The sequence below is a fragment of the Chiroxiphia lanceolata genome, chromosome 3 (assembly GCF_009829145.1).
Source record: "Chiroxiphia lanceolata isolate bChiLan1 chromosome 3, bChiLan1.pri, whole genome shotgun sequence".
Classification (NCBI taxonomy): domain Eukaryota; kingdom Metazoa; phylum Chordata; class Aves; order Passeriformes; family Pipridae; genus Chiroxiphia; species Chiroxiphia lanceolata.
The window spans coordinates 23,632,842-23,656,668 of record NC_045639.1 but is presented as its reverse complement, the minus strand read 5'-3'; the positions used below and the strand labels follow the sequence as shown (position 1 = coordinate 23,656,668).

Sequence of the window (23,827 nt, the reverse complement as noted above, 5' to 3'; positions counted from 1 at the left end):
TGAACTGCATAAGGCCAAGGGCCTATGTTGTATGTAAAAGTTGAAATGGATTTCAAGTCATCAGTTAATCCTTGCACCTCCTGATTTTTGCGTATTTAACTGTTGGAGGTGTTAGGTGTTTTCTGATTTCTGAGTAATTCTGTCCCTAGATTGAGAGAGGGAAACTTTGGGAGGATTTTGAAAGTTAGTTTTAAGACAGCAAATGAGTGTTGAGTTTGTGAACTAATAGGTCTCATTCTGCAGAGAAGCATAGTCTTCAGTGTGAAAAGGAGTGGGTTCAGTATGGCTGACACAAGCAGTTTTCCTACTAATTGGAATCTTTTTAAATACAAATTCCTTGTAGTAATTTCCCTTTGTATCACAAACTTACTGCATTGTGTGAAATGTGAGAAGTCCAGTTACTGATACTATTTCTGTGAGTATATTTTTCTCCATAGACCATAGAATCATTTTAAAAATAGAAATATTTCTCAGCTTACTTTCTGTTTTGAAACTCTGCTCTAGAGTAGTGATTAGTGGGGGTAACTAAAAAATGTAAGAATTAGCTAAAAGTCGTGCTAATTTTTCATCCTTTTTCTGCTATCAACTTTTTTTGTTGACATCTTCCTTTTTATTTCAGAACATTTGCTAACAGTGTACATTGCTTGGCAATGCATATTTAATAATTTTGGCATTTGCAATGAAGTTCCTTTTGTAGCTTTCAGTTCTTCTAAAAAAAAATTTAAAGATTTTATATTAGGTCATCAGATTTGAACCATTTATACTGGATGGATGTTTCTGTGCTAGTTATATTTACTGTATTTCTTTACTTCCATCAGTAAGACTTATCTGAAGAAGTACTTGACTGAGAGCTAGGTAAAATAAAGGACTTTTTTTTTTTTTTAAGTGCTAATTCTATTTCAGTTGTCAGAAGAGGAGGGAAAGAAAAGTGTCTGGTCATCCTGGGTAGGAAGGAAGGTGAGATAATACTATTTTCATGACGGGAGAGAAAGTCCCAAATAACCTCTTTGCTTTATTACTTGGTCAGCTTAGAAAATCCGTGCTGTCTCCAGAAACAGCTATGCTAGTCTTGATTAATTGTCATTGATTGCTAATTCATTGATCAGTGCCATTGGTTCTGTTGATTACAAATATAATTCAAAAGTAAATATCTTCCATGAGAAAACTGGTTTAATGTTTGTCAATACTTTTATGGTTGCATAACAGCAAACAAAATATTCTTAGGAAAGGTAGATGACCTTATCCTTAGGCTAAGAAATTACTGGACAGTGATCATTTTAAGTGGTGCTAGTAAAGAAGACAGTCTTTACCATAGGAGTTTGCATTATAGAATCAGAACATTGATTTCTGACTTTTACTCTTGAAAACTTCTGGTCTCGAACATGTCTGCTGCTAATTTAATCTGATACTTATTTCTCTTATTAGTGAGTTAGACTGTGAATAATTGTCTTTATTCACCTGCTTGCGTCCACTCTCTGTTGTGGTTCTAGAGTCTTAGTCTATTAAGCCATTCCTCATATGGAAACCATTTGTGTTTAAACTGTTTTCACTGACCCTTTTTTTTCTTTTTTTTTTGCGTTTGTCTGTGTGTTCTGTGGTTCCATTTTATTCTTTGAGGTGGTAGGACCAAGGGGAGACCAAAACCGCATAAAACATACAAGATGCGGGTATATAAATCAGTATATAAAACAGCAAATTTTTTTTTTTTAACTTGCTCTCTCCTTATAAACTCAGACATTGTTTGCTTTTTAGTTTGCTTTTTGACTAGTTCTAAGCATTCAACTTTAAACATTTCATTTTTTCCATAACCAATATTATTTGTAGACTAAAATTGTGAAAAGGTTGCAGAGGTGATTTTACACCACGAGCAAGGATGGGCTAATAAATATATGTAACCTTTTTAGGACAAACACCATACCGATGCCAGCTGTAGAGTTGCTGTTCTTTCAAAGTCTTTTCAACTTTATTTTCCGTTGCTGTTAGCTGTCTGTTCATCTAAAACCAGGTTCTTCCTTAAATTCAGTTCGTGGTACGAGGCAGTTTCTCAAGGAGTAGATTTGTTGATGTATGTAACCCAGAACACTTTCATTACGGTTGTCTCTTTCGATAAATTTGTAGTATGTTACATGAAACAGCTTAGCATAAGAATGGGTTTTCTGAGTATCTTGTATTCACAGCAGAAGCATTAGTATTTCCACATGCTTCAGACACGGTAACATTAATGGTGTTAGGCTTTATTCGCTTGTATCCCATTTTACGTTTCTGCACTGTAACACTTCTATTTCATGCATTTGCTGCACAACCTTGTTGTTTCTTTCTCATTTGACAGTCCTGCACACTCAAGCCTTACCTGTGAGCTGTAGTTTTAACTATGACCGTGTCTGACGAGGGGTCCCAGAGCAGGAGGGAAGGAGCTCTGCTGAAATGCACGTCCCTTGCCATTGCTGTGCGTGGGCAGCAGCTACTTCTCTGTAATTCAGCAAGGTGGACTCTCAGGGGCTGTAATGAACACTGTGCCCCTCACCCTCTTTGTGCAACTCAACCTGCACAGTGTTGTTGTTCTGCACTGGAATTTTGCGGATTTGCCAAGGGAAAAAATAGTTGTCTAATGTTGAATAAAATGTTAAGTAAACATTTGTTGAATGTGGTCCAAACTTATGAAAATGCTAATTAAAATACCATCCTCAGCAGGAAAGTAATTTATCATATAAAAAGTACATCCCCAAAATTACACCCGATGACAAAGGCTTTTGTGATACAATGTAATGTTCCTCCGCAGCTGCTAATATGGATTTGTTGCTGAGCTGAAGAATAATGAATTTTTTACGCACCACAGTTTTGGTACTGGAACTGAGACTGTACGACATGTTTATTGAAGGGATGGAATGTACCCTTGCTGAGTTTGTGGGTGATGGCAGGTAGGGGGCAGTTAATAAGCTGGAGGGCAGGGCTGCTGTCTGGCAGGTGCTCGGCAAGATAAAAAGCAGCCTGAAGGAACCTCAGAAACTTAAACAAGGACAAATGAAGCCTAAGCCCGTGCAGCACTAGATGCTGCAGACAGGCTGGCCAGAAGAAACCCTGTACAAAAGACCCTGAGATGAACAGCAAGTTCAGGGACCAGCCAGGTGCCTCTGGCCTGTATCCAGTTGAGATAACCCAGCATGAGAGGATGGCAAACTGGAATTTGTCAGCAGAGTGACACTAATTTGGGAGGGAACAGAGTACATGGCACATGAGGAGAGACGTAGGCAATACATTTGTGGAGGAGACTCTTACTGCAGCATTTTACTATATAAGGGGGTCTCAGAGATGGAGATGAGGTCCTAAGCTGTGCAGTGAAAGCACATGAGGCAGTGGGTATGAGCTACATCAAGGGAAGTCCTGGCTGACTGTGAGGAAGAAGTGCTCCCAATGAGAGGGAACTGGTGGTGTCTTGGAGAGGTCATGGAGTCTTGGGCGTTGCAGAACTTGGTTGGTTGAGACCCAGAGGAATCTCCTGTAAAGCTGGTCCTAGTCCTGTTCTGAAGTCATTCCCAACCTAAATCCCTCTATGATAATGCCAGTGTTAGGTTTCCTAGACAATTATTTTCAGCGTCCAGTAGTGAAGTTTCACCTGAAGTCCAAACATAGTAGAACTTTGAAGTGGACTCATTTTAGAAAGACATAAAATTTTCAATTAATACAAAATTCAGGAGGTACTTTGTCTTCTTTGATGTACACCTTTTCATCTCTTTGGTGTAATAGTCATCTTGGCAAATAGTGACTTGATATACAAAATCTTTGTCTTAAATTGAGAAAATGAAACTTCATCAGGTGTTTCAGCTGCCTCTGAAAACCATCTGCCATTCTGTTTGTGCTAAATGTTTGAATGTTTCAGATTTTTAGGATGGTTTTTTAGGTGGATTTTCTTGCTCAAGAAAATGAAAATGTTTTGTTGAATGTGCAATTCTAGAATTACTAAATTTTTCATTATTTTTCATTTTACTTCTATTGTCTGAAATTAAGAAAAGTTCTGTATCCCCAGGTGGGTGTGTTTCTATTCTCAGATTACATCTTGGACAAAATATTATGTAGTTTTATATACAAACTCACTTAAAATTTTAAAATCTTAAATATGAGATCACATTCATAGTCAAGATGAAGTCAAATTAATAATAATTTGTGTCTAAATCAAACTTAAATTTTAATTACCTATAAAATTATGGTGAACTAACACTATATTAGGATCAATTACTTAAAAATAGAACTTAAAGAGTAAAATTTAAGACGGTCATACCACTGAACATTTGGGATCTGTGGGCTAACTGACACAAACTCAGTTTTTTCAGACCGAAGTGCTAAATTAGCAGTCATCCAAATATTTGCTGTCATCCAAATATTTTCAGTTTAGTTTCTTTCAGTGTCTAGGTTGTTCAAAGCTGAGAGGATTCTTGGGAGTTGGAAAGACATAAAAACTTGTGTTCATTTGTTAATCTATGAGTAAAAGCAAGGTGTCAATATTGTATTAGTTCCACAGTTTTGAGGAGCACTGGGGAAAAGAAGAATCTGCCCAGATCAATTGAGGATAAAATATGTGTTCAATACACTGGTTAACTTAAATATAAAAGATACTTTCTTCAACTTTATTTTCAAAACATGTAGATCACTTGATGTGTTTTCATTTAACAGTTGATTTTCATCCAAAAGCAAAGTTTGGGGAAAAAGTGATAGATCACTCACCTATTAAATAAGAAATAACATTCAGCATTTTCTAGCAAAATAAGAGGAATAAAATCCTGACTGAATGCATATTAAATGGTATAAATTTATTATAGTTTTGTAGTCAATAAAAAGTAGCATGCAGATTAATGCAAAGGCTTTATTTAGTGGAACATCATCATATTTTAGCATCTAAATGATTGAATAAAGATCTCTTCTTTAGAAAACAATAGGTAGCAATGCAGAATCCAAACCTAAAATTAGTATTTTATGATATGATTTCAAGCTGGTTGATTTCACTGAAGGAAGTGAATATAATTTAAATCTACTACTGCTCTCTTCTCTTAGTCGTTTCTAGGTGAATCTTTATTTTTAACTGTCTGGCATCTGCGTAATGAAAAATTCTTTAATTTATTTCAGTAGTTTTTATTATTTCCTTCCTGCTGAATTTAAGACTATCAGGAGAAGAAATTCTAGGGAGAAGACTAGAGAGTGACTTTTCAGTCTCTATTCTGGTTTTTCTTTTGTACCCTGAAGATGATTGCAATGACATAAAAGAAGATTGTAATCTCCTTAAGTCTGTTTTTGTTTGGATTGGGTTTTTTTAATGCCTTGTTGTCATAAAAGCAGATTGTTATTTTTTAATTTAGTTTTTCTTATGTTTTCTGAATGAAATTGATGTTGTCCAGCTTCTAGAATGCACTGAAAAGAGGGAATCATATTGCTATTATGACTGGCTTTTGTAATGGTGATGACTGTACAAAACTCATGGAATCCTCGGACTTACTGACTCTTGGGTTCCCATTCAGGGCTATCTTTGAAGCTTGTATTTCACATTATTGAATATGAAAAAAATTATATTGACATAAAATGAGGATTCTTTTTAATTTCATAGACATTTGATTTTATTTTAGAAGAGTTATGTTTTACTACATTTGTTTGATCCCTTTTATCCTTTTTTTCTTCCAATATATGCATTTCCTACAGTTATTTCTTTAAAGTGTAAATTTAACTACAAATACAGATGTCTTTAAAACTTATACACCACCATCTGCTAGTGTTACCAATTAAGAGTTTTAAGTATTAGTTGATATTATATCATAGTATGCTTTATTGTGTGTCAAAATTCATTTATTATGGAATAAAGGAGAGTAATAAGTGCTATATAATGTATTTCCATATTTTTGAGATGGAAAGAATTTTGTTACCTAAAGCTTGTTTTAGTGTGTTGTGAAGCGTTTGGAGCCTAGTAGTGATTAATGCATATGGAAGAGATGCTTTGTGAGTTTTTGTATCTCTTGCTTTGTATTTTTATGAGATTGCAGAGAACTGGGTATGAAAACCTCAGCAGTTCCCCTCACTTCTGTATTCATATGCTGTAGTCTTTTGTTGTCAGGGGAAAAAGGCTTAGTGGGTGTTAGGGCGTAATGAAGAGAAGCCATAGCTTGATGTAGTTTGAATTCTAAGGTTTGACCACGGGGCGTATCATTCCAAAATGTTTTTATTTTAGATATATATTTAAAAGAGAAGAAGATGGTGAATACTGTAAATGTATTCAATATGAAGTGATCACAATAAAAAAATCAACTCTTCTAATAATTTCTACAAACCATTAAAAGAATCTCTTCGACAGTTTGCCACTGCCCATTCCTCCTCCTGCAAGGCTTAGCAATAGCTTGTTTCCTGTCCAGTTCCTGGATCACACCTTTCTCTGTGAACATGGTTGACTGAATGTATTCTCCTTCCTTTGTGGGTTCCTTCATTGCTCTCACTGGGTATATTATGTGCTGGTGTTTTGTTTACGAGCTGTAATTCTAACATGAAAATGTAAATGAAAGCTGTTTCTAGCAACAATTTTATTATTCTCGTGTAAGTATCTTAAATTCTGTACAGCTGTTTTTTTTATTAAAGACATCTTTAAAGGAGAAATTCCAGGCAAACCCAGCCTTTGGTAACAGGATTTCTCTCTCTTTTTTTCTTTTTTTTTTTTTTTTTGACATTGAAGATAATCATAATGTTATTTTGGCATTATGTTATGTCACAAATATTTTTGATGTTTTGGCAATTCTTTTGCAGATACCCTTCTATAGGGTAGTTCCCTCCAAACAGGAAATTATGTTTTGTGCTTGGGAAACATTAGTGGGGCTTGAGTTAAAGTGCTTGCTTTTGTAATTTTATCTGTATAAATTCAATGTAAAGCTCTTCAAACTGTACCACCTTTAGCAATACTAAGCCAAAGGTACATTTATTGTTTTCTCCAAAGGATTTAATGTATAAATGGAAAATTTGTTAGGTCAGTCTTTTGCATTTTCATTAAATGACGTAGTTTTGGTACTTTCCTTTATACTGTTTATAAACCTTATTAAGAAACCAAATATATTTTATTTGTTACTGTTTTCTAATTATGTATTTCCACATAGGTGGAGAACGAACTTGTGGTGTACATGAGCTGATCTGCATTAGGAAAGGTAAGCATTGATTTGTGAAAGTGTAGTTCTTAGCTTGTGAATAGTGCAAGAAATTTGGTGAGAAATCTACTCCCTAATATTATGATCTCACCTTTTCTGGATCTTAGTGTTGCATCTTTGTGTTGCAGAATCTTTTGATGCTGACAGTGTCAATGAAAAGAAGAAAAAAAAAGTGAAATTACAAAATAATAAAATTTGATTTTTTGCAAGAAGGATAAAGGCACTCCTGCAATATTCACCGAGTTACATGGAATTTGTTAATGTTGCTCAACTGTGTTGGGTAACCACAGAAGTTTTGATCTTTGCCTTGTCTACATATTTGTAGGATGATTTGATTTTTTAGTAGTAATAGAAAGTTGTGAGGATGTTTTAAATAACTGATGTAGTGGACTGGCAATCTCTGCCTCTGATTTCAGGTGAGATCCTAATAACTCAAACTTCTTTGAAAACGACTATATCAGTAGTGAAACCAGTAATTGACAGAGCAGGGAACAGAGCTGTGCTCGAGAGAAAACTGTTACAGGCTTAAAGCTGAGCTACAGTGATTGAAGTTGGAGCTTGACAGAACAGCTCAGCTGATATAAAGACTAGATACAGTTCTGTTTTCTGTCCCTTTTGGGAGCCCTACACTCCCTCCTGCAGCATTGCTGTTGAATCTCTGTCTTCTGATCTGAAAGCTACCCTTGGACAAAAAAACCCAGTTTCTTCAAAGATTAGTTGCTTGAACTGAGTCACAGTTAGGTCAGAAGAGTCTCGGTGCTTTCAAAAGGAAAGGAGTAAGAAAGTGTACTGGGAGAGGAGGAAGTCTACAAGACTCTTTTGACAACAACTAACTGTTAGACTGGCTCAGTAGTATTGTCAAACCACATCATACTTCGTGGGAAGAAATTTTGTTTATCCTCTTAGTTTCCATTGCATTCACTTAAGAGATTTTAGTAACATTTTGAGGGTTTTTTGAAACATTTATTTAACATTGCCTAACCTCAGAATTAAGTTTACTGGTTAAGGTCAAAACAGCTTTATGGTCAGAAGTCATGTTTTCCAAATATCTATTAAAAGAATTACTGAATGTTGTGTGTGGTTTGACAGTAGTGTAATTAAAAACATTTCTCTGCTTTTCTAAACTGTGAATCATTTAGATCTTGCTTTTTTTTGTTACTTCATTTTTATTTTGGAGGGGAGGTGAATTTTTTTTCTTTTAATGTTTTCTTAGGCTTTGGTTTTGTTTTTTAAGAAACATCTTTATTGCTGTCTCTGTTTTTCTGTTGATGGATGTCGGTACACACAGTGCTCTGTATTCCTTCTATAATAGGCCCTGTTTTTCTTCCTGAATTGAGAAACTCATTGGAATTTCAGGAAGCCTACTGATGAAGTTTCAAAATCTATTAATCTTCTTAATCCCGATTTATTTTAAGATACTGTAGTGATTTTAAGAAAAACAATTCTTCTGAGTTCTTGGAGGCAGTGTTATATGGCTTTAATGTTAATTGCTGGGAAGTTAAATTGAAATGATGTGCTTTTTTTAAGGTTCTAAGTTAAATTTGAACATTAGATTCTAAGCTCCATTTGCCATTGATATGAAACACTTTTTTTTTTTTTTTAAATAACAGATGCATAGAACCTGTGTTTTAGCATTAGTGGTTATAAATTAGCCTAAGTGTGATTAAAAGAGAAATATCCTCTTAGTGCCATTTATACCCACATTATGTTGGGTTCCTTTTTAGTTCATAGGAGTTTCCATGTGTATTCTAACCCTGTGTGTCCCTGTGCCCAGCTGTGTTCCTTGTAGTGCATGGATTGGGTGCATTCTTGTCTGTCTTTGCTCCCTACTTGATGTGTATATATAAAGAAGAAGGTGCTTGCCTTTGTACTAAGAATCTTCCAGTTCTATAGAGTTTTGGTTACTTTATCTAAGACTTTACATCATCTGATACACATCCAAGATGCTTTTATTTTCTGACCAAGGCCAGGCACCTAAGGATTGCTTTATTTACCAGTTGTCCAGGCCTGCCTGCTTGCCAGGGTAAGGATGCAGACTCAACACCTCTACTGACCTCCTCGGAATAGGAAGGCATTTCCAAACTGAGAACTCCTCACTGCCAGCAGTCTCGAGCTGGTCAAATCAGACCTTCCAGCTTTGTCATTAATGTCACTGAGTACTCATGTCAAGCTTACACAGGATGTAGTTCACCATCTCTTGGCTGTGCCATGAAAGCCAAGCCTTTTTTTGGTCTGTGAGCACACTGTAGAAGTTGGATGGACAAATCAAGTGTTCACATCAACACATAGGTAGTCCTGTAGTCTTGTCTGGTGCTGAGTAAGTTTGCAGTGTGCCCTTCTCCTTTTTCACTGGTGTCTGTGTGACTGTGGCACCAGGAGAGAACACTCCAGCACTCCGGGCATTCATACATTCCCTCGTTTTCATCGAATACAGTCAGTGAGGCTGTGAGAGCTGGTGCAGTGTTTGACAAAATGGTTCTCTACCTTCCTGAAAGCCTCTAATGTTTTCTTCCAGGGGATGATGGGCAACTGTGACTGCCCTGTGACTGTAGTTAGAGTGCCCTTGTGGAACCCCTGAATGAAACATTAGTAGTAAATAGCCAGCATTAAGTAACTAAAGTTCTTAGAGACGACCGTGTACATTTGTGCTTTGCTTATCTGTCCATGTTGAGAAGCAACTAGTAGGATAAGTTCCATCTTATTTTTCCTGTACTGAATAGGGAAAAGGGAAAAGTTAGCAGGAAAAGGGAAAAGTTAGCAAGCAAGCAAGCATGTGTCTTCTATGAATAATGCACGGGAAAACTTTCCGGTTTCAAGTGATGGAGTGTAATTACAATTTATATGGGGATTATGTGACTTGAAGAACACCTGTTGCTGTGATCAGGTTTGTTTCTAGTTGTCAAAGTAACACATTCTTAAATTGTCTTTTTCTTGACTACCTATTAATTTTTTGCTAGGAAAATAGGAACTTTGGAGTGTCATATGATGAAATGTGGCAAGTGACCAGAAGGGTCTGAAAGGCTATGTGTGACCAGACCATTTAGCTCAAATAACATCATAAAAAATTCTTACCTTCATGTGAAGGCTGTAAAAACAAAACCCAAGCCTTAAAAAGGAAATGTCTGCTCTAAGACTATTCAACTGTTAAAATAACCTGAAACATAATTTTTCTTCTTTTTTTAAATTTTTTTTTTTATTTCTCAGGTTAGTCAAATCCGTGGAGGTTTTTTTATTTACATTTGTTTATGTAAATAAAACAGGAACTCTAGGCTGCAGTAACCTAGACTGCAAATAGTTGCATTTTTGTTTGTATTTTCATTTAAAAGCATCGTTAAAGCTTTTTTTTCTATGTTAACAATGCTTCCACTGAAATAAACGTAACTTGGTTTGTAGATTTAGTTTTAGTTTTTTAAGATTCAAAGATTTGCAAGTGCCAGTTCTAATGCTCATTGAATATCTGAGATTATCTGAATTCTAGTGTAAATATGATCTCAGTATGGTATTGATACAGAATTCAGATTTGCTACCCAAAGGTGTAGCAGTGGTCTGGCACAGGGCTGCTCCCATGTCTCATATTGCTACAGCTTCTTTTTGCCCAAGGGAGACTTTGTTGCGTCCACTTTTGGTCTGCACAAGGATTCCAGGACTTTTATAGTATTTGGTTATTTGGTTTCCTTTTAGCAGATTCATGCATTTTTGAGAAGAACCTGCAAGGAGCTGATCAGGAGTGAGGAGACTGATAGGCTTTTCTGGAAAGCCTTAAAATCTAATTCGTATGTATTTTTAAAGAGGCTTCTTCTAAATGTGTAAATACAGAGAATGTGTGTCCTGAAAATGTGTTTTGTGGCCATTACGTAACATCTAATAGCTACAAAATCCTGAACAAGTCACTTTCCAGCTATCATAAATAACTTTAAAGGTGTATGATCAGCTATTAGGGAGGCACTGAAATTTGTGTCTCCTATGTTTAACATAGTTAAGTGGTTGAATTGTTTGTGTTTACACATTGTTGAACTCTGAAAATTGGAAACAAAGAAAAACATATTTCTGGTTTTATTATAAATTAACATCTTGTTTACTTCTATTATTTAATGCAAGTTTGTTTTGTGTACACACACGTATTCAATGTCTGACAATACAAATTGAAGACTTGGCTGTGGAAAGAAGAGTCCTGCTTAGTTTTTGACAGCAGGTGACAGTTTTTCTGAAACTACTCGGTTAATGGTTTGCCTTTTTGCTGGTTGTTTTCCTAGTACACACTTGTTTTTGAGAGAGTCATGAGAGTTATGTAAGGTGTTCCTTTGGTTATTTGCTACTGACATAAAAGAATTCAGGGAACTTGAGATCACACTTGAGAAAAATGTATCTTTTTTGGTTGTGTAGTGCACTGTAGCTGCAAGTCCAACTTGGAATTGGCAGTTGTTAGATGCAGTAATATTTTATTTAAGGCTGTTTTCAAGTTCTGTTTGTACAGACAAGTCAAACTTGAGATGAGTGCTTATGATGTTAGGGTGTTACTGAAGGAATATTAAATATATTCTGGTATTCTCTTAAATATATTCTGGTATGTATGATATTCACTGTATGGCATGGAAGTGACATTAAAGGAGAAAATACATGGCCATATTACTTTCAGGTCTCTCACCCTTGTTCATTTGTTTATTCTCAAAGTAATGCAAAGTGATACTTCTAACTCAGCAATGTATCCTGTATTTAATTCATGGTATTGTAGATTGAGTATCTGAGTAAGGGCTGAGTTGCACAGATGCTTAAAAATTATTTTAAGCTCTTTTTTCTTTTGCAAGATGTTCTTTTCTGTCTATTGTTGTGGCAGTCTTGCAAACAAAGGAAACTGTTCAGCAAACTGACTTTGTGACTAATAATGGAACAGAAGTGCTCTCTTTAAAATGCAAAAGAGAAGTTGCAAAAAGACAATGTCTTTGGCTGACAATGAAAAATGTCACTTGTAATAATAATTTTGAAAAGATAAGAAAGTATGAATTTTTGCTTTGTCAGAAGTATGTTTTAAGTAGAACTATTCCTCTTTAATGTTCTGGTCAACTATTCTTATCCACTTGCCTGTGTCTGAATGTTAAGTTGCCAACTGCATTTAATCCTAATGGAAAAAAACAGTATTTATTCATGAGTTTCATTTTACAAGTAGAAACATTATTTTACTGCAAATCAACTGCATCTGATACTCAAGTTATCTTACAATTTTTATGATAGTCTACACTAAATAATTGCTTCTGAAAAAGAAATAAAATATTTTTTCCCTTTCTCCCTGCTTTCATCTAGTCGATAGAACTCCTTGTACTTCATAAAGAGAAAGGTGATGCCACAGATGGTAGCAAATTTCTTTAAATTAGGAAACCTCACATTCCAACCCAGGATAATCTGTGATTCTATGATTTTAAATATGTGTAATTTCTATGCTCATTTAGAGGTTCAGATTTGGACAGTAAAAAGAAAAGTGCATTTTGTCTTTTTAAAGATAGGAAGAAAACCTCTACATTAAAAAGGTATACACAATTAAAGCTACTTTTATAATATAGGCAGAAAATAGTAATCTGTTCATAATTGTACACTAATTAGTTTAAAATAGACAAATACTTTTTTTTCTGAAGGCTTGAAAAAATTTTATGTCCTTTATTCCATGAATGCTAAACTTAATAGACCTGGAAGATATTTTAGAAGTATGGCTACATGTTATAAAAATGAAAGTTATAATGTTAAAATTAACATCACTGGAATATATACTGAATTCTGCACTCTGTTGGAAAGGTAATCTGCATGTATATGTTTTGGATTAGAGAAAACTTAATATGAAATAAATACTTTTCTTTGAGGTTACTGAAGCAGAGTATTGCTTCTGTATGTTCCCCTGTGTTGGGAGTCTTCTGGAAAGCAGCAGCTACTGAGGTCACTTAACTCCAGCTATGGCAGTACCTCTTCTTTCATAGCAAGTTTTCTGTGTAAGAACTTTGCTATATCTAAACCCTGGTATTTCTTCACTCAAGAAGTTTGCATGTTCATATAATCATTTTTACCTCACAGTACTTTGTTGTATATCCCAGTTAATTACTGTGCTGGATTGTCTCATGCTTTGTTGTTAATTGTAGTTAATTGTAGTGTCTGATAGGGAAAAATGTGGGTTTAGAAGATTTTTAGTACATAGATTTCCTCCTCCCCCCGTAGTGGAGACCTACTTTGTAATAGGTATGAACTTCTAAACCACAAGTCTCTAGACCCCTGCGGGTCTTAAATACTTTTGCTTTGGGAGGATTATCTGAGAATACCATTAAAAAATTTATAACCACTGCTGTTCTCTTACCCACTGCGTGGATAATAGTCATGTAATATGCTATGTAATTGCAACAGATTATTGGGATTTGCAGGTAATCAACGTGATTCCATGATCAGTGTCTATTCCAAGTGGCAATGTGATGCTTCCTTTGCTGTTTCTTTTCAGAGATTTCTGTTGTGAGATATTACTCAATAGGAGATGAATTACATGTTAGAGAGAAAAGGCATTGAGGGACTGGTAAATCAGCAGGGATGGCAGGCTGACAACTTCCTCAGCCCATAAGGATTTAGGAATTAAAAGATTTCTGTCAAAAGTTTAAATCTCCTTCTCAGACTATGACTTCAGTTATTCCTAAATTCTTTCGTAGATCAGTGGTGTTTTGGAGACCAGAGTCCTCTTTTTCCTGTAATTAAATTTATTTCCAAAAGACAGTTTCAGCATGGTATTTTAAAAGAAAGGGAAAAGGATCCTGGAAATGACAATCTGCAGAGGCAGTACTAGAGTTGCTACAAGTATTTTCATGCACTTATATATGTGATTAGTTAACTTAATGAACCCAGCCATTTTTATCATAAGCTGTGAGCAGCTGAGGTCACTTGGCTTGTTCAGGCTGGAGAACAGGAGATGGAGGGGAAACCTCATCACAGTCTATAACTTCTTCACAAGGCGGAGGGGCAGGCACTGATCTCTTCTCTGTGGTGACCAGTGACAGGACCTGAGGGAATGGCCTGAAATTGTGTCAGGGGAGGTTTGGGTTGGATATTAGGAAAAAGTTCTTGACCCAGAGGGTGGTTGGGCACTGGAACAGGCTGCCCAGGGAAGTGGTCACAGCACCAAGCCTGACAGAGTTCAAGAAGTGTTTGAAAAATGCTCTCAGGCACACAGTGTGGCTCTTGGGGCCAGCAGTTGGACTTTGATGATCCTTGTGGGTCTCTTCCAACTCAGCATATTCTATGATTCTGTGATTGTATTTTATGAAGTAAATGAATTCTATTTTATGTTTATTTAGTCAAGTAATTTAATTGCTAATCATAAAATCAAATAAACTGAATTTTTTAATTAAAATAAATTCTAGACTTTCTTCCTATGTGAAAGAATTCCTGGAATCTAGATGTTAAAATATATTTTTCTTATTAGTCCTTATGATTAGAATGAAGAGGAGAAGTTCTGATTTCTCTCTGTAGAAGTGCATATTATCCTTCTTCCAGTGTGAAGTGACATAAACCAAATGGTAAAAAAAATTTCTATTATTACTGATAAGTTTCCACTGGAATAAAAGTGACAGTAGAGTTAGAGCAGTGTAGCTGTCACAATACACTAATTCCAGTGAACTTCTCATGTAAACAAGCACATTTATGTTTTGCTTAATAATAGGTGTATGAAATTTTTTAGAAATTAACCCATAAGTGGCATTGTATATCACTTCAGATAATGTAAGTTTTCTGTTTTCCTCAGTATTACTTTGAAAGGTCTATTTAAAGGGCATTATTATTCTAAATAGAAAGTTAAATAAGCACTTTCATCCTGATTTCATTCTGTCAGTCCTAAAAACTCCTGAAAGGTTCATGCTGCTAAAATTGTGAATAATTTTCTCATTTAGGAAATACAATGCTCTTTTCAGTTCTGGATTGAAATTCAGTTATCATTTCTAGTTTACATTCATTTGAAATTGCATGTCACTCCAGGTAGTATACCGGATATAGGTATTTAAAGTGTTGAAATATAGGTAGCAGGGGCTTTTAATTTGTACTGGAGAGTGTGTAAACTTGCTGTACAAAAAAGTGCAAGATGCATGAGCAACAGACACAAATGAAGGAATGTCATAAGACGAGCAGTATAAAGTGTATTTAACATAATACACTGACAGATGTAGCCTTTAGTAGTGGGCCAAGGTACAAAGTCTGTGCTGCAGAACAAAGCCAAAATGTAAGTTTTGGAGGGGCAGCATCTTTATACAGGAAAGTTTCAGTTTTAATGTTGCCTAACATAACTAAAAAATTAAAACCGTTGATAAATGAGATGTAATTGTGTGTTTTAAGTTGAGCTAAAACACTTTTCCAGATTGTTTTGGCAAAACATAAGAGAAATAGGTAAGTTCGTAGAAGGGAATGACATAGTTCCAATGTTTCATGTGAGATAAAGAAGAAAGATTAAAACAGGAAGCATAGGAAATATGTTTGGAATTTTGTCTTTTGACATGTTAAATATAAATATTTAGAGAGAATTTTGATTTCATTGTCTGTCATTGATTTTTAGCAGCAATATCAGGTAGTCAATTTTTGTGGAAATGTTGCTCCTGTTTTTTATACGGGAAAGTATTCTAATACTGATCTCAGCTACCAGACAGTTTAAGTTTGTGAAAAGTGCAGATAGTCAAGAATTTAATGTTTAAGTCTTCTGACACAACACTGGATAAAATATTGCCCTCTGTAGGTATATGATTTTCTCCAGATAAATGAGGTTCTATTCACTTGTTAGTGCTTCTTCAACTACTCCAGCAAACAGGAAGTTACTAATGCTGCTAAATTGTTATGAAACATTATGTATTGAGTTTTCATTGTCAAAGAAAAGCTGTTTAGAAAGAACACAAAACCTTAGGTAACCTTCAAGTTCAGTTACTTACTGTTAGAGAAGAGACCATCCTGTGTAATTAGGTATAAAAGGAAAAAATATTTACATGTAAACTGACACATATGAAAGTACAGTTCGAGTAATCAGTCAGACCAGCAGACTGGGGAGCAGACGGAGGCATAGTGGGTTTTGTTTGTATTTTTCTGTTATGACACGAGTTGCCTGTGAGAAATAAATACCTCCTCCTTGGAGATAAATAGTTCAAGCGTAGAGAAAAGGCAGTCAAGGCACAAATCTCATTTTTTGGTTCAATAACCTGTGCAGCCTTCTGAGAATATGTTAATTTCTTGTGCAAGTTGGAAAGAAGTAACAAGCAGCAGTAAATAGCATTTGGATGAAAATATTTTTGAACTGGACAGTACAGGTTATTTTTGTGTAATGTTAAGATACAATGGTGTAAAAAATTAATAGCAATAAAAATAGTTCTTCTTCAAGACTAAATGCAAAACAACAGTCCTATTTATTTAAAAGAATTTAATAGGCTAAAATATCTTGGATCAAATTGTAAAAAAATTAAACAGGTTATAAATAAAAACAAACTTACATTTTAATTGGTTTTTTGTACTAGGATCTTAAAGGTAATGAGGTTCTTCACCTCATACCCCCTAGTTCCTTGATTTGTGTGCAGAAGAGATAGTGTTGCATTTGTAAATGAATAATTGAAACATCGTTAAAATAACTACATGGCTTTGTACATAGTACTGAGGGAGCAGTGTGATGTGGAATGTGGAAGCTCCAAAACCAATTGATATTAAATACAATGTGGGGGGAGATATATATTAAAAACATTAAATGCTTTTAAATTTAATATTAAAAATATTAAATTATTTTTAATATGTCTGAGAATGTGTGTTGTTTTGGTGATATTTATTTAAAGATGCTGTTATTTTCTGAAGAGTTTGAAACATCTTTTGTAAAAGAAAAATTATTTCATAACAGGGAAGTTATTTGAGAAAGACATGCTAATTTGATATTTAAGATGAAGAGATGGTAAGCTTCTGTATTCTAATAATGTTGATTCTAGTGATGATAATAATAAAAGTGGATTAAAGTGTAATGCTTCTGTAGTGAGTATAACTTTCGATGCCATTTCTGTAGCCAGCAGTTCAGTTAGTCTTAATGACTTTGTAGGAAGATGTTAGTTCTTTTAGTATTTTTAAAACTGTGTTATATTATTATGAATTTCAAACATGAATTCATTCATAAATTCAAACTTTCATTTTTGTTTTTCTTAAGAACTGAGGATTATTATGAAGTTCATACAAGTAGGACATTTGAATTTGAAATATGACTTTGAGAAAGTAATGCTTTTCTACTCGTTTCTGATAGTAGAAGAAACCACTGGGAACCTCTGAGAGTTTTTAAAATGCATTTCATGGTACAATTAATGCCCAGACAAGTCAGAATTTATGACAATGTGTGTTGAATCAAAATAATTCTGGTGCTGAATGTAGCACAGATGTATTTTATATGCAGAAAAGAATTTTTTTTCTCTCTATCTACGAAGTGTACCTGCTTGACACTTCAGCGGTGAGAAACTAATTGAAAGATTAATGTGATATATAAAACCTGTATTCATAGATGGGAATTTGTACACATTTCATGTGGAAAATTGAAGTACAATTTTTTTTTCCTGGCTTTATAATGGTAATACATTACAGGATTTCAACTTGATAATATACTTAATCTGTGAACAAGTATTCTAAGACTCTTTACATGGTTGCAAATTGATACAAAAATACAATTTTCAAGTCCTATGTTCACACTGAATTACATTAATAATTAATTAGTCTTGCTGCAGCTAAAGTTTCATTCTTTTTGTTAGGTATCAGCCAAAGTTTCTTTTTTCACTCCAGAAGGATGTCATCAGATACTGTGTTTCCATAGAGAACTATCAAGCTTGCAGACAGTGCTTTTTTTTTTTTTTTACTAATTAGTATCCATGAAGTACTGGAGAAAAAAACTCAAAGGCTTTGGGTTTTCAAGTTACTTTTAGGTTGTGGCAAACTTCCTTAAGCACATATTTGGATGCATCAAAGCAGCTTTAGTTGCTGAGCAGTGTAAGCATAAATAAAAAAAGAAGAAATAAGAATTTAAACCTACAGTTTTAAAAGATTGAATGTGAAATACACAAGAGCATTTTTCCCTGAAGTTGTTGCACAATTAATCTGTCCTATTAGAAGGAAACATTTGCTGTCCTTCATTGTGAACCATTCCATGACTGGAATTTCGTTCAGTCTCCTGCTCAAATCAGTGTTGACATTGAATTCAGATAAACTTGCTTAGGACAGCCTGCTCCAATAATAAAACAGTTATTCTAATAGATAAATTCCGTGGTCCTATGATCTTTATCTGTCAAGCCTTCCTAATCTGTCTTCTTTTCTTGCCTTCTTATCAGTTTCTGGCTTGTTGTGTGTACTCCATCTCCATGTTACACCGTCTTCATAACTCATGCTTCCCATTTCCTCACTGGACATCATTAACTTGTGCCTAATTGCCACCTTCTACTTCACTCTCACTTCTGTTGGTCCCTGCATTCCGGTGAATCACATTTTCTTCTTCCTGCCTTTTCTGCCACTGCCTCTATGTTTGATAAGTGTTAGGGACTGGAACTCATTGAAGAATGAAGATTTTCTGCTCTTGGCCCAGTCTCTAGTCTCATTTGGGTCAGGACCAATAATTCAAAGAAAACTGGGTGTTGTTCCAATAGCCCCAGACATTCGCAGCTATCCATATGCAGTCTTGGGAGGGGTAGGAGCATGCCTACTGCCAGCAGAACCTTGGGAGATGTCATCTGTTAAACTTTGTGGTCAAAAATGAACTGAGGCTTTTGTCAAGTCTCAGAGTTTTCCCATATGTAGTAAGATTCCATGAAAATGGAATGCCTGACAAACAATAAATCAACACCTGACATGCCAATTTTTTTTTGTTTCTATTTGTTCATGATAATGAAAATATTAAAAAACCCACAAAACAATAACAAACTAGCTGCCTTTCCTCTCTGTTCCAGAATAAAATTTCACTTTTCTCACCTTGTTGCTCTGCTTGATGCAGCAGGATGTCTCACTTGAAGTTATTGGCGAGTTCCTTTTCATGGGAAAATTTTCAAGGTTGTAGACAAAATGTTATGTGATCTCTTCTGGTCAGAGTTAAAAAGTGAAGCAAAAATAATTTTCACAGTTTCAGATAGGTCTGAATGTCCAGCTCAAAACAGAAGTGCAAGTCTGACCAATCTATTTTGGATGGTGGAAGGCACATTTCTTTTGATCTTTCAGTTTTTGAAAGACACCTATGTAATAATTTAAGAACAGCACCACAGACCCAAATGTTCCCTGTCATCCTGCAGAATGAACTGAAGAGTTTGTGGAACTGCATGTGTTTCTCAGTCAGCACTTTTACATAGATGTATGAGCCCAGATTTACAAAGGGCATATGTCAAATCAGAGAATGATTTAATTTGGAAGGCTCCTGGGAAAGTAATTTGAAGTTCAGTCCCCTCCTCAAAACAGGGGTAACGTTAAAGTTGGATTCTATAACTGATCTAGGCAATCTGTTCCAGTGATAAATCCCTCTTATTCTGGATTTTCCCCCCTTATCTCCAACTGGAATTTCTCTTGTAGTTATTTCGGACTCTTGCCTCTTGTTCTTTTGTATTGCATCTCTGAGAATGCAGGGTGTGTTGCCAACTTTTCTGTAATCCTACTCCTTTTTACACAGTGGAAAATGTTACCATGCAGCATTACAGTCCTAAAGTGGAGTGCTTTATTCCACGTAGCTCTTTCTGGTTCACATGCAAGTGAACATACGTGCTTTTTCTCATTCCGTTCTTTGCTCACACAGTATCCTGGTTATCAGGGAGCAGCGCAGGCCAGCTGGTCCCTAAGGGAAGAGGAGCCAGGTGCTGAGCATAGCAGGCTGACAAAGCAAGGCCTCAGTCCCTCCTGAGCAGTACTATCTCAGAGTTGTCCTTGAGCCCAGGTAGCCAAACCTCCATCCCCTTCCAGGAAGAGGGCTTGCTGTTAACTCCCTTCCAGAGGGCTTGTTGCTAGCTCCCTTGCAGTGCTCACTCTGTCAGACGTTCCATCAGAAATCATCAGCCTTGATGTCTTCTGGTAATCTCCCCATTTTTCTGTCTTGTTATGGAGTCCAGTACTCTGGCAGAACCTCTTCCTGAAAGGGTCAGTCCTCCCTTATATTAGGACCAGATGCTTTTCTGTTCTTTGAAAAGATGACTAAACATTAACTCAAATTTAAATGGTGTTTTTTTAGTTATATCTTGCATATATATGTGCAACTTTAGAGGTATTTATTAATGATCAATTCTGGTACTATTACAACTTTATAAACTTTTACAAGATTTTGAAAAATGTGTTTTTTTCTGTTTCTTTTAGTATCTCCTGAAGCAATTGGATTCCTGTCTGCAGTTGGGGTGTTCATTATTCTCATGTTGCTACTTTTCCTATATATTAATAAGAAGATGTGTTTTGAAAATGTTAGTGGTTTCCCAGATCTCGATTCAGGATACACTACAAGAAAGAATTCACAAGATAAACTTTGTAAGTATTTGACATACAGTGTACTAAACTTAATTATAAAAATGCACATTTTTATAAGGGTGTAACAACACAACAGCGTTGACTTTTCCTGTGACTGTGCAATACCTGGAAAGGAACAAACCTTTGTGTCCACGAGCTACAGGAATTCAACAGCTATATAACCAAAGAGATGACATTTACTTATGGGAAGATACTTCTCTTGCACTCTGAGAATACTCTTGAACTCATTTTAAACATTCCATAATTGTGTAAAATTAAATCTTTTCAAGTAAATTTGTGAATGGATTATTGGGTTTTCACTCAGCTTATTAAAATCCTTCACCAAACTTTTGGAGGTCTTGCATTTTTCACCTGGAAAGTAATTTTAAAGAACTAAAACATTAGAAACATCTCTTGACTAACAAATTACTGAATACTTTTAATACAACAAGGTCTTTAGTGATCGTGTGTGACAAAGAAACTTAGACCTTGAAAAAGATATTGAGGATTGGTAAAACAACCCCTTTCTACTTTTGTGCCAGGGAAATTGTTAGCTGATGTCAGAGAAAGGCCCCAGGGAACAGAATGGGAAATTGGAGAGGTCTTCTTCCCCTGTACCTCTTTAAAATATGGAGCTAAATTTTTATTTTCAATTTTCTTGGAGACAAAAAAATTTCTTCCCCTTGAAATTAAGTCTGTCGTATTAACTTTCTTTTTTGCTACAAACCAAATCTTCATGTTCCAAAATACCTTACCTTATTTAAAAGGCAGCAGATGTTTTGGGGTGAAGAAGTCTCCATGATGTGTATTGGTTGTGTTGTGTTAAAAATTTGTTTCAGTGTGACATTGATGAAAGGACATAATTTAACTCACAACTTCTTCTTTGCAGGTTAGAATAAAAAAAAAAAAATTCCACCTCACACAGTTGTCTGGTTTTTGAAAATAATGAATTTTTTTATGGCTAGTTGGTGCTGCAGTTGATGAAAGACTATGGTTTTGCTGGTTGATTGTGGCCTCATTTCAAGGTATTTACTTAGCTGTTTTCTCATTATTTTCAATGCACATTGAATGGAAAGAGGAAAGCTGCAACTTCCCCTGGTAAATATATTGATTTTTGAGATAGCAAAAGCAAATAGCTCTGAAATTGAACTTGGAGAAACAGAGATGATCTGTTTGTGAAGCAGAGGACCTTTCAATATTAAAAATTGTTGCTGAATAGGCTGGACAAATGGCATTTTTCAAAAACCTTCACCAAAATCTGAGCCTCCCCTCTGTGTCTTCCCTGGTGGACACACTCAGCAGTGCTGTGGATGATCTGGCCAGTGTTGTTGGAGAGGTCAGCTACACTGTAGCTGACTCAGTAACAGAACAAGTAACCAGCATGATAAATGGCCTTCGTTCAGAAGATGAGAGCTCCAAAATGCAGAGTGATAAACCTGTGGAAGGGAGAGAGGAACATACGCCACCATTAACTCATTCTCAGGAAATTAGCATGAAAGTGAAGAGAGGTGTTGCAGAACACAAAGAGACTCATTATTCTAATTCATTAGATTTTGTAAAAAAAGGTACAAGTCAAGTTGGAGTATCTGGCCATGTCTTGGACAAAAGCCAGAGCCAGTTAAAAGGCACAGATAATGATAATCCATCCAGTTATACAGAAGTACCTCAGGTTTTGAAGTCTGTAGGAGGACCTTTTAAGAGGGAAGCAATAGGGGGAAATGAGTGTATTGTAAATGATAAGTTCTTGAAGGATAGTCACCTGAAAAGTAATAAATATACCATGGAGCAATCTATTGAGGAGCAAGATAATTGTCTATATGCAGTATCGGATAATTCTAAGAATCACTTGCATAGAAAAATCAAACCACGGTCACCTGGAGTTGATTTTAAGGATTCTGATCAAGCGCATAGCATGAATGTTCCCCAAGATTTAGAAACAAAACTTGAAGTACAGAAGCAAAAATTATCAGACTCCAGCTTGAAGAAGATGCACAATGACCCCAATTGCCTTAATGAAATCAAAGAAAAGAAACCAGAAGCCTTTTTTGATAGAAAAGGAAAATTCACCTCAAAGGATGAAGACATGTCAACTACAATTGCAAATGATGGTAAAAAGAAAAGCTCAAAGAAATTAGAGAGAGAGCTATGTAATAAGAAGACAGCAGGAAAAGGTGAGGAGTCCATTAGCAAACTGTATTCTTCAACCTTTCCTGAAACTTATGATAGTTCCTACTTTTTTCATGTAATGTACACATTTAATAATAGTGTTGCCTGTGGATGAAAGTAGGTTTGTTTTTTTCAGTGTTTCATTCTCTAATGATGTTGATATTTCTTGAAAGTTAATTACTTTTGAAACTATTACTTAAAGGAATTGGTTAATAAATGGCTTTCCTATGTTCTAACTTTACTTTCTTTTCTACATGGTTTTTCTTACCTTCTCTGCAGTGCCTTGTGTGATTTCTGTTAAAAACTATGAATTAATTAATTAATTAGTACTTGTTCTGGAATTGTCATTTTCATTTTGTTTATTTTAAAAGCGTTGCATAAAATGTGCTAAGATGATAAAAGAAATAACTTCTCTTGCATTTACATTACAGTAGATCTTCAGAATATTTTTGGGATGTGTAAGATGATTTCAAGACGCAAGACTCAATGAGAAATGGCTATTAAGTGATTTTAAGTATAGAAAAAGTGAATGAGGCTTGTCTTAAAGTTGTAGTCTTCAAAGAAAATCTGCGTATTGTTGATATGGATACTGTGTGTGCCGTCTTTAACATCTAGTCTTAAACAATATGATAAAGGGATTGCAATAACAGTTGAAGTAAAAGTAAGAATTAAAACCTTGCATTTTTACACAGTTGTTTTGCAAGCTGCCTAGGAAAGTTTTAAAAAGAAACACAGGCTTTTCCACAGGTGCTGTTTCTGCAGAGAAATGAATGCTTTCATAATAGAAACACATTTTTTTTCTTCAGTGTGTGTGTTTTCCCTTATCTGAAAACTTCAGTTATCTGCTTTCTTGGGTTTTGGTTTTGGTTTTGTTTGGTTGGTTTTTTTAATTTGGTTTAGGAGGTGTTTTCCATGTTTGTATGATAACTATGATCTTATCTATTATTTCTTTATGTAATACTATATTTGTAAACTGTATTCTCTCTCAAAAATGGCATTTTAGGTCCCATAATAAGCAAATT

The 23,827-nt window shown here is 35.2% G+C and overlaps 1 protein-coding gene across 7 annotated transcripts in view; it reads left to right on the top strand.

Annotated features, from left to right (window-relative positions):
* Positions 1–23,827, top strand: part of SYT14 (synaptotagmin 14) — a 90,056-nt gene that overhangs the window by 5,307 nt on the left and 60,922 nt on the right. For 4 of the 7 annotated variants that reach the window (XM_032682283.1, XM_032682282.1, XM_032682281.1 and 1 more), the window contains exons 2-4: positions 7,119–7,166; positions 20,496–20,660; positions 21,529–22,810. In XM_032682283.1, the coding sequence (XP_032538174.1) occupies positions 21,868–22,810 (943 nt within the window). In that variant the 5' untranslated portion in view covers positions 7,119–7,166; positions 20,496–20,660; positions 21,529–21,867. The remainder of the gene's footprint in view (positions 1–7,118; positions 7,167–20,495; positions 20,661–21,528; positions 22,811–23,827) is intronic. The other 3 variants (XM_032682286.1, XM_032682285.1, XM_032682284.1) reach the window with 1 other exon arrangement.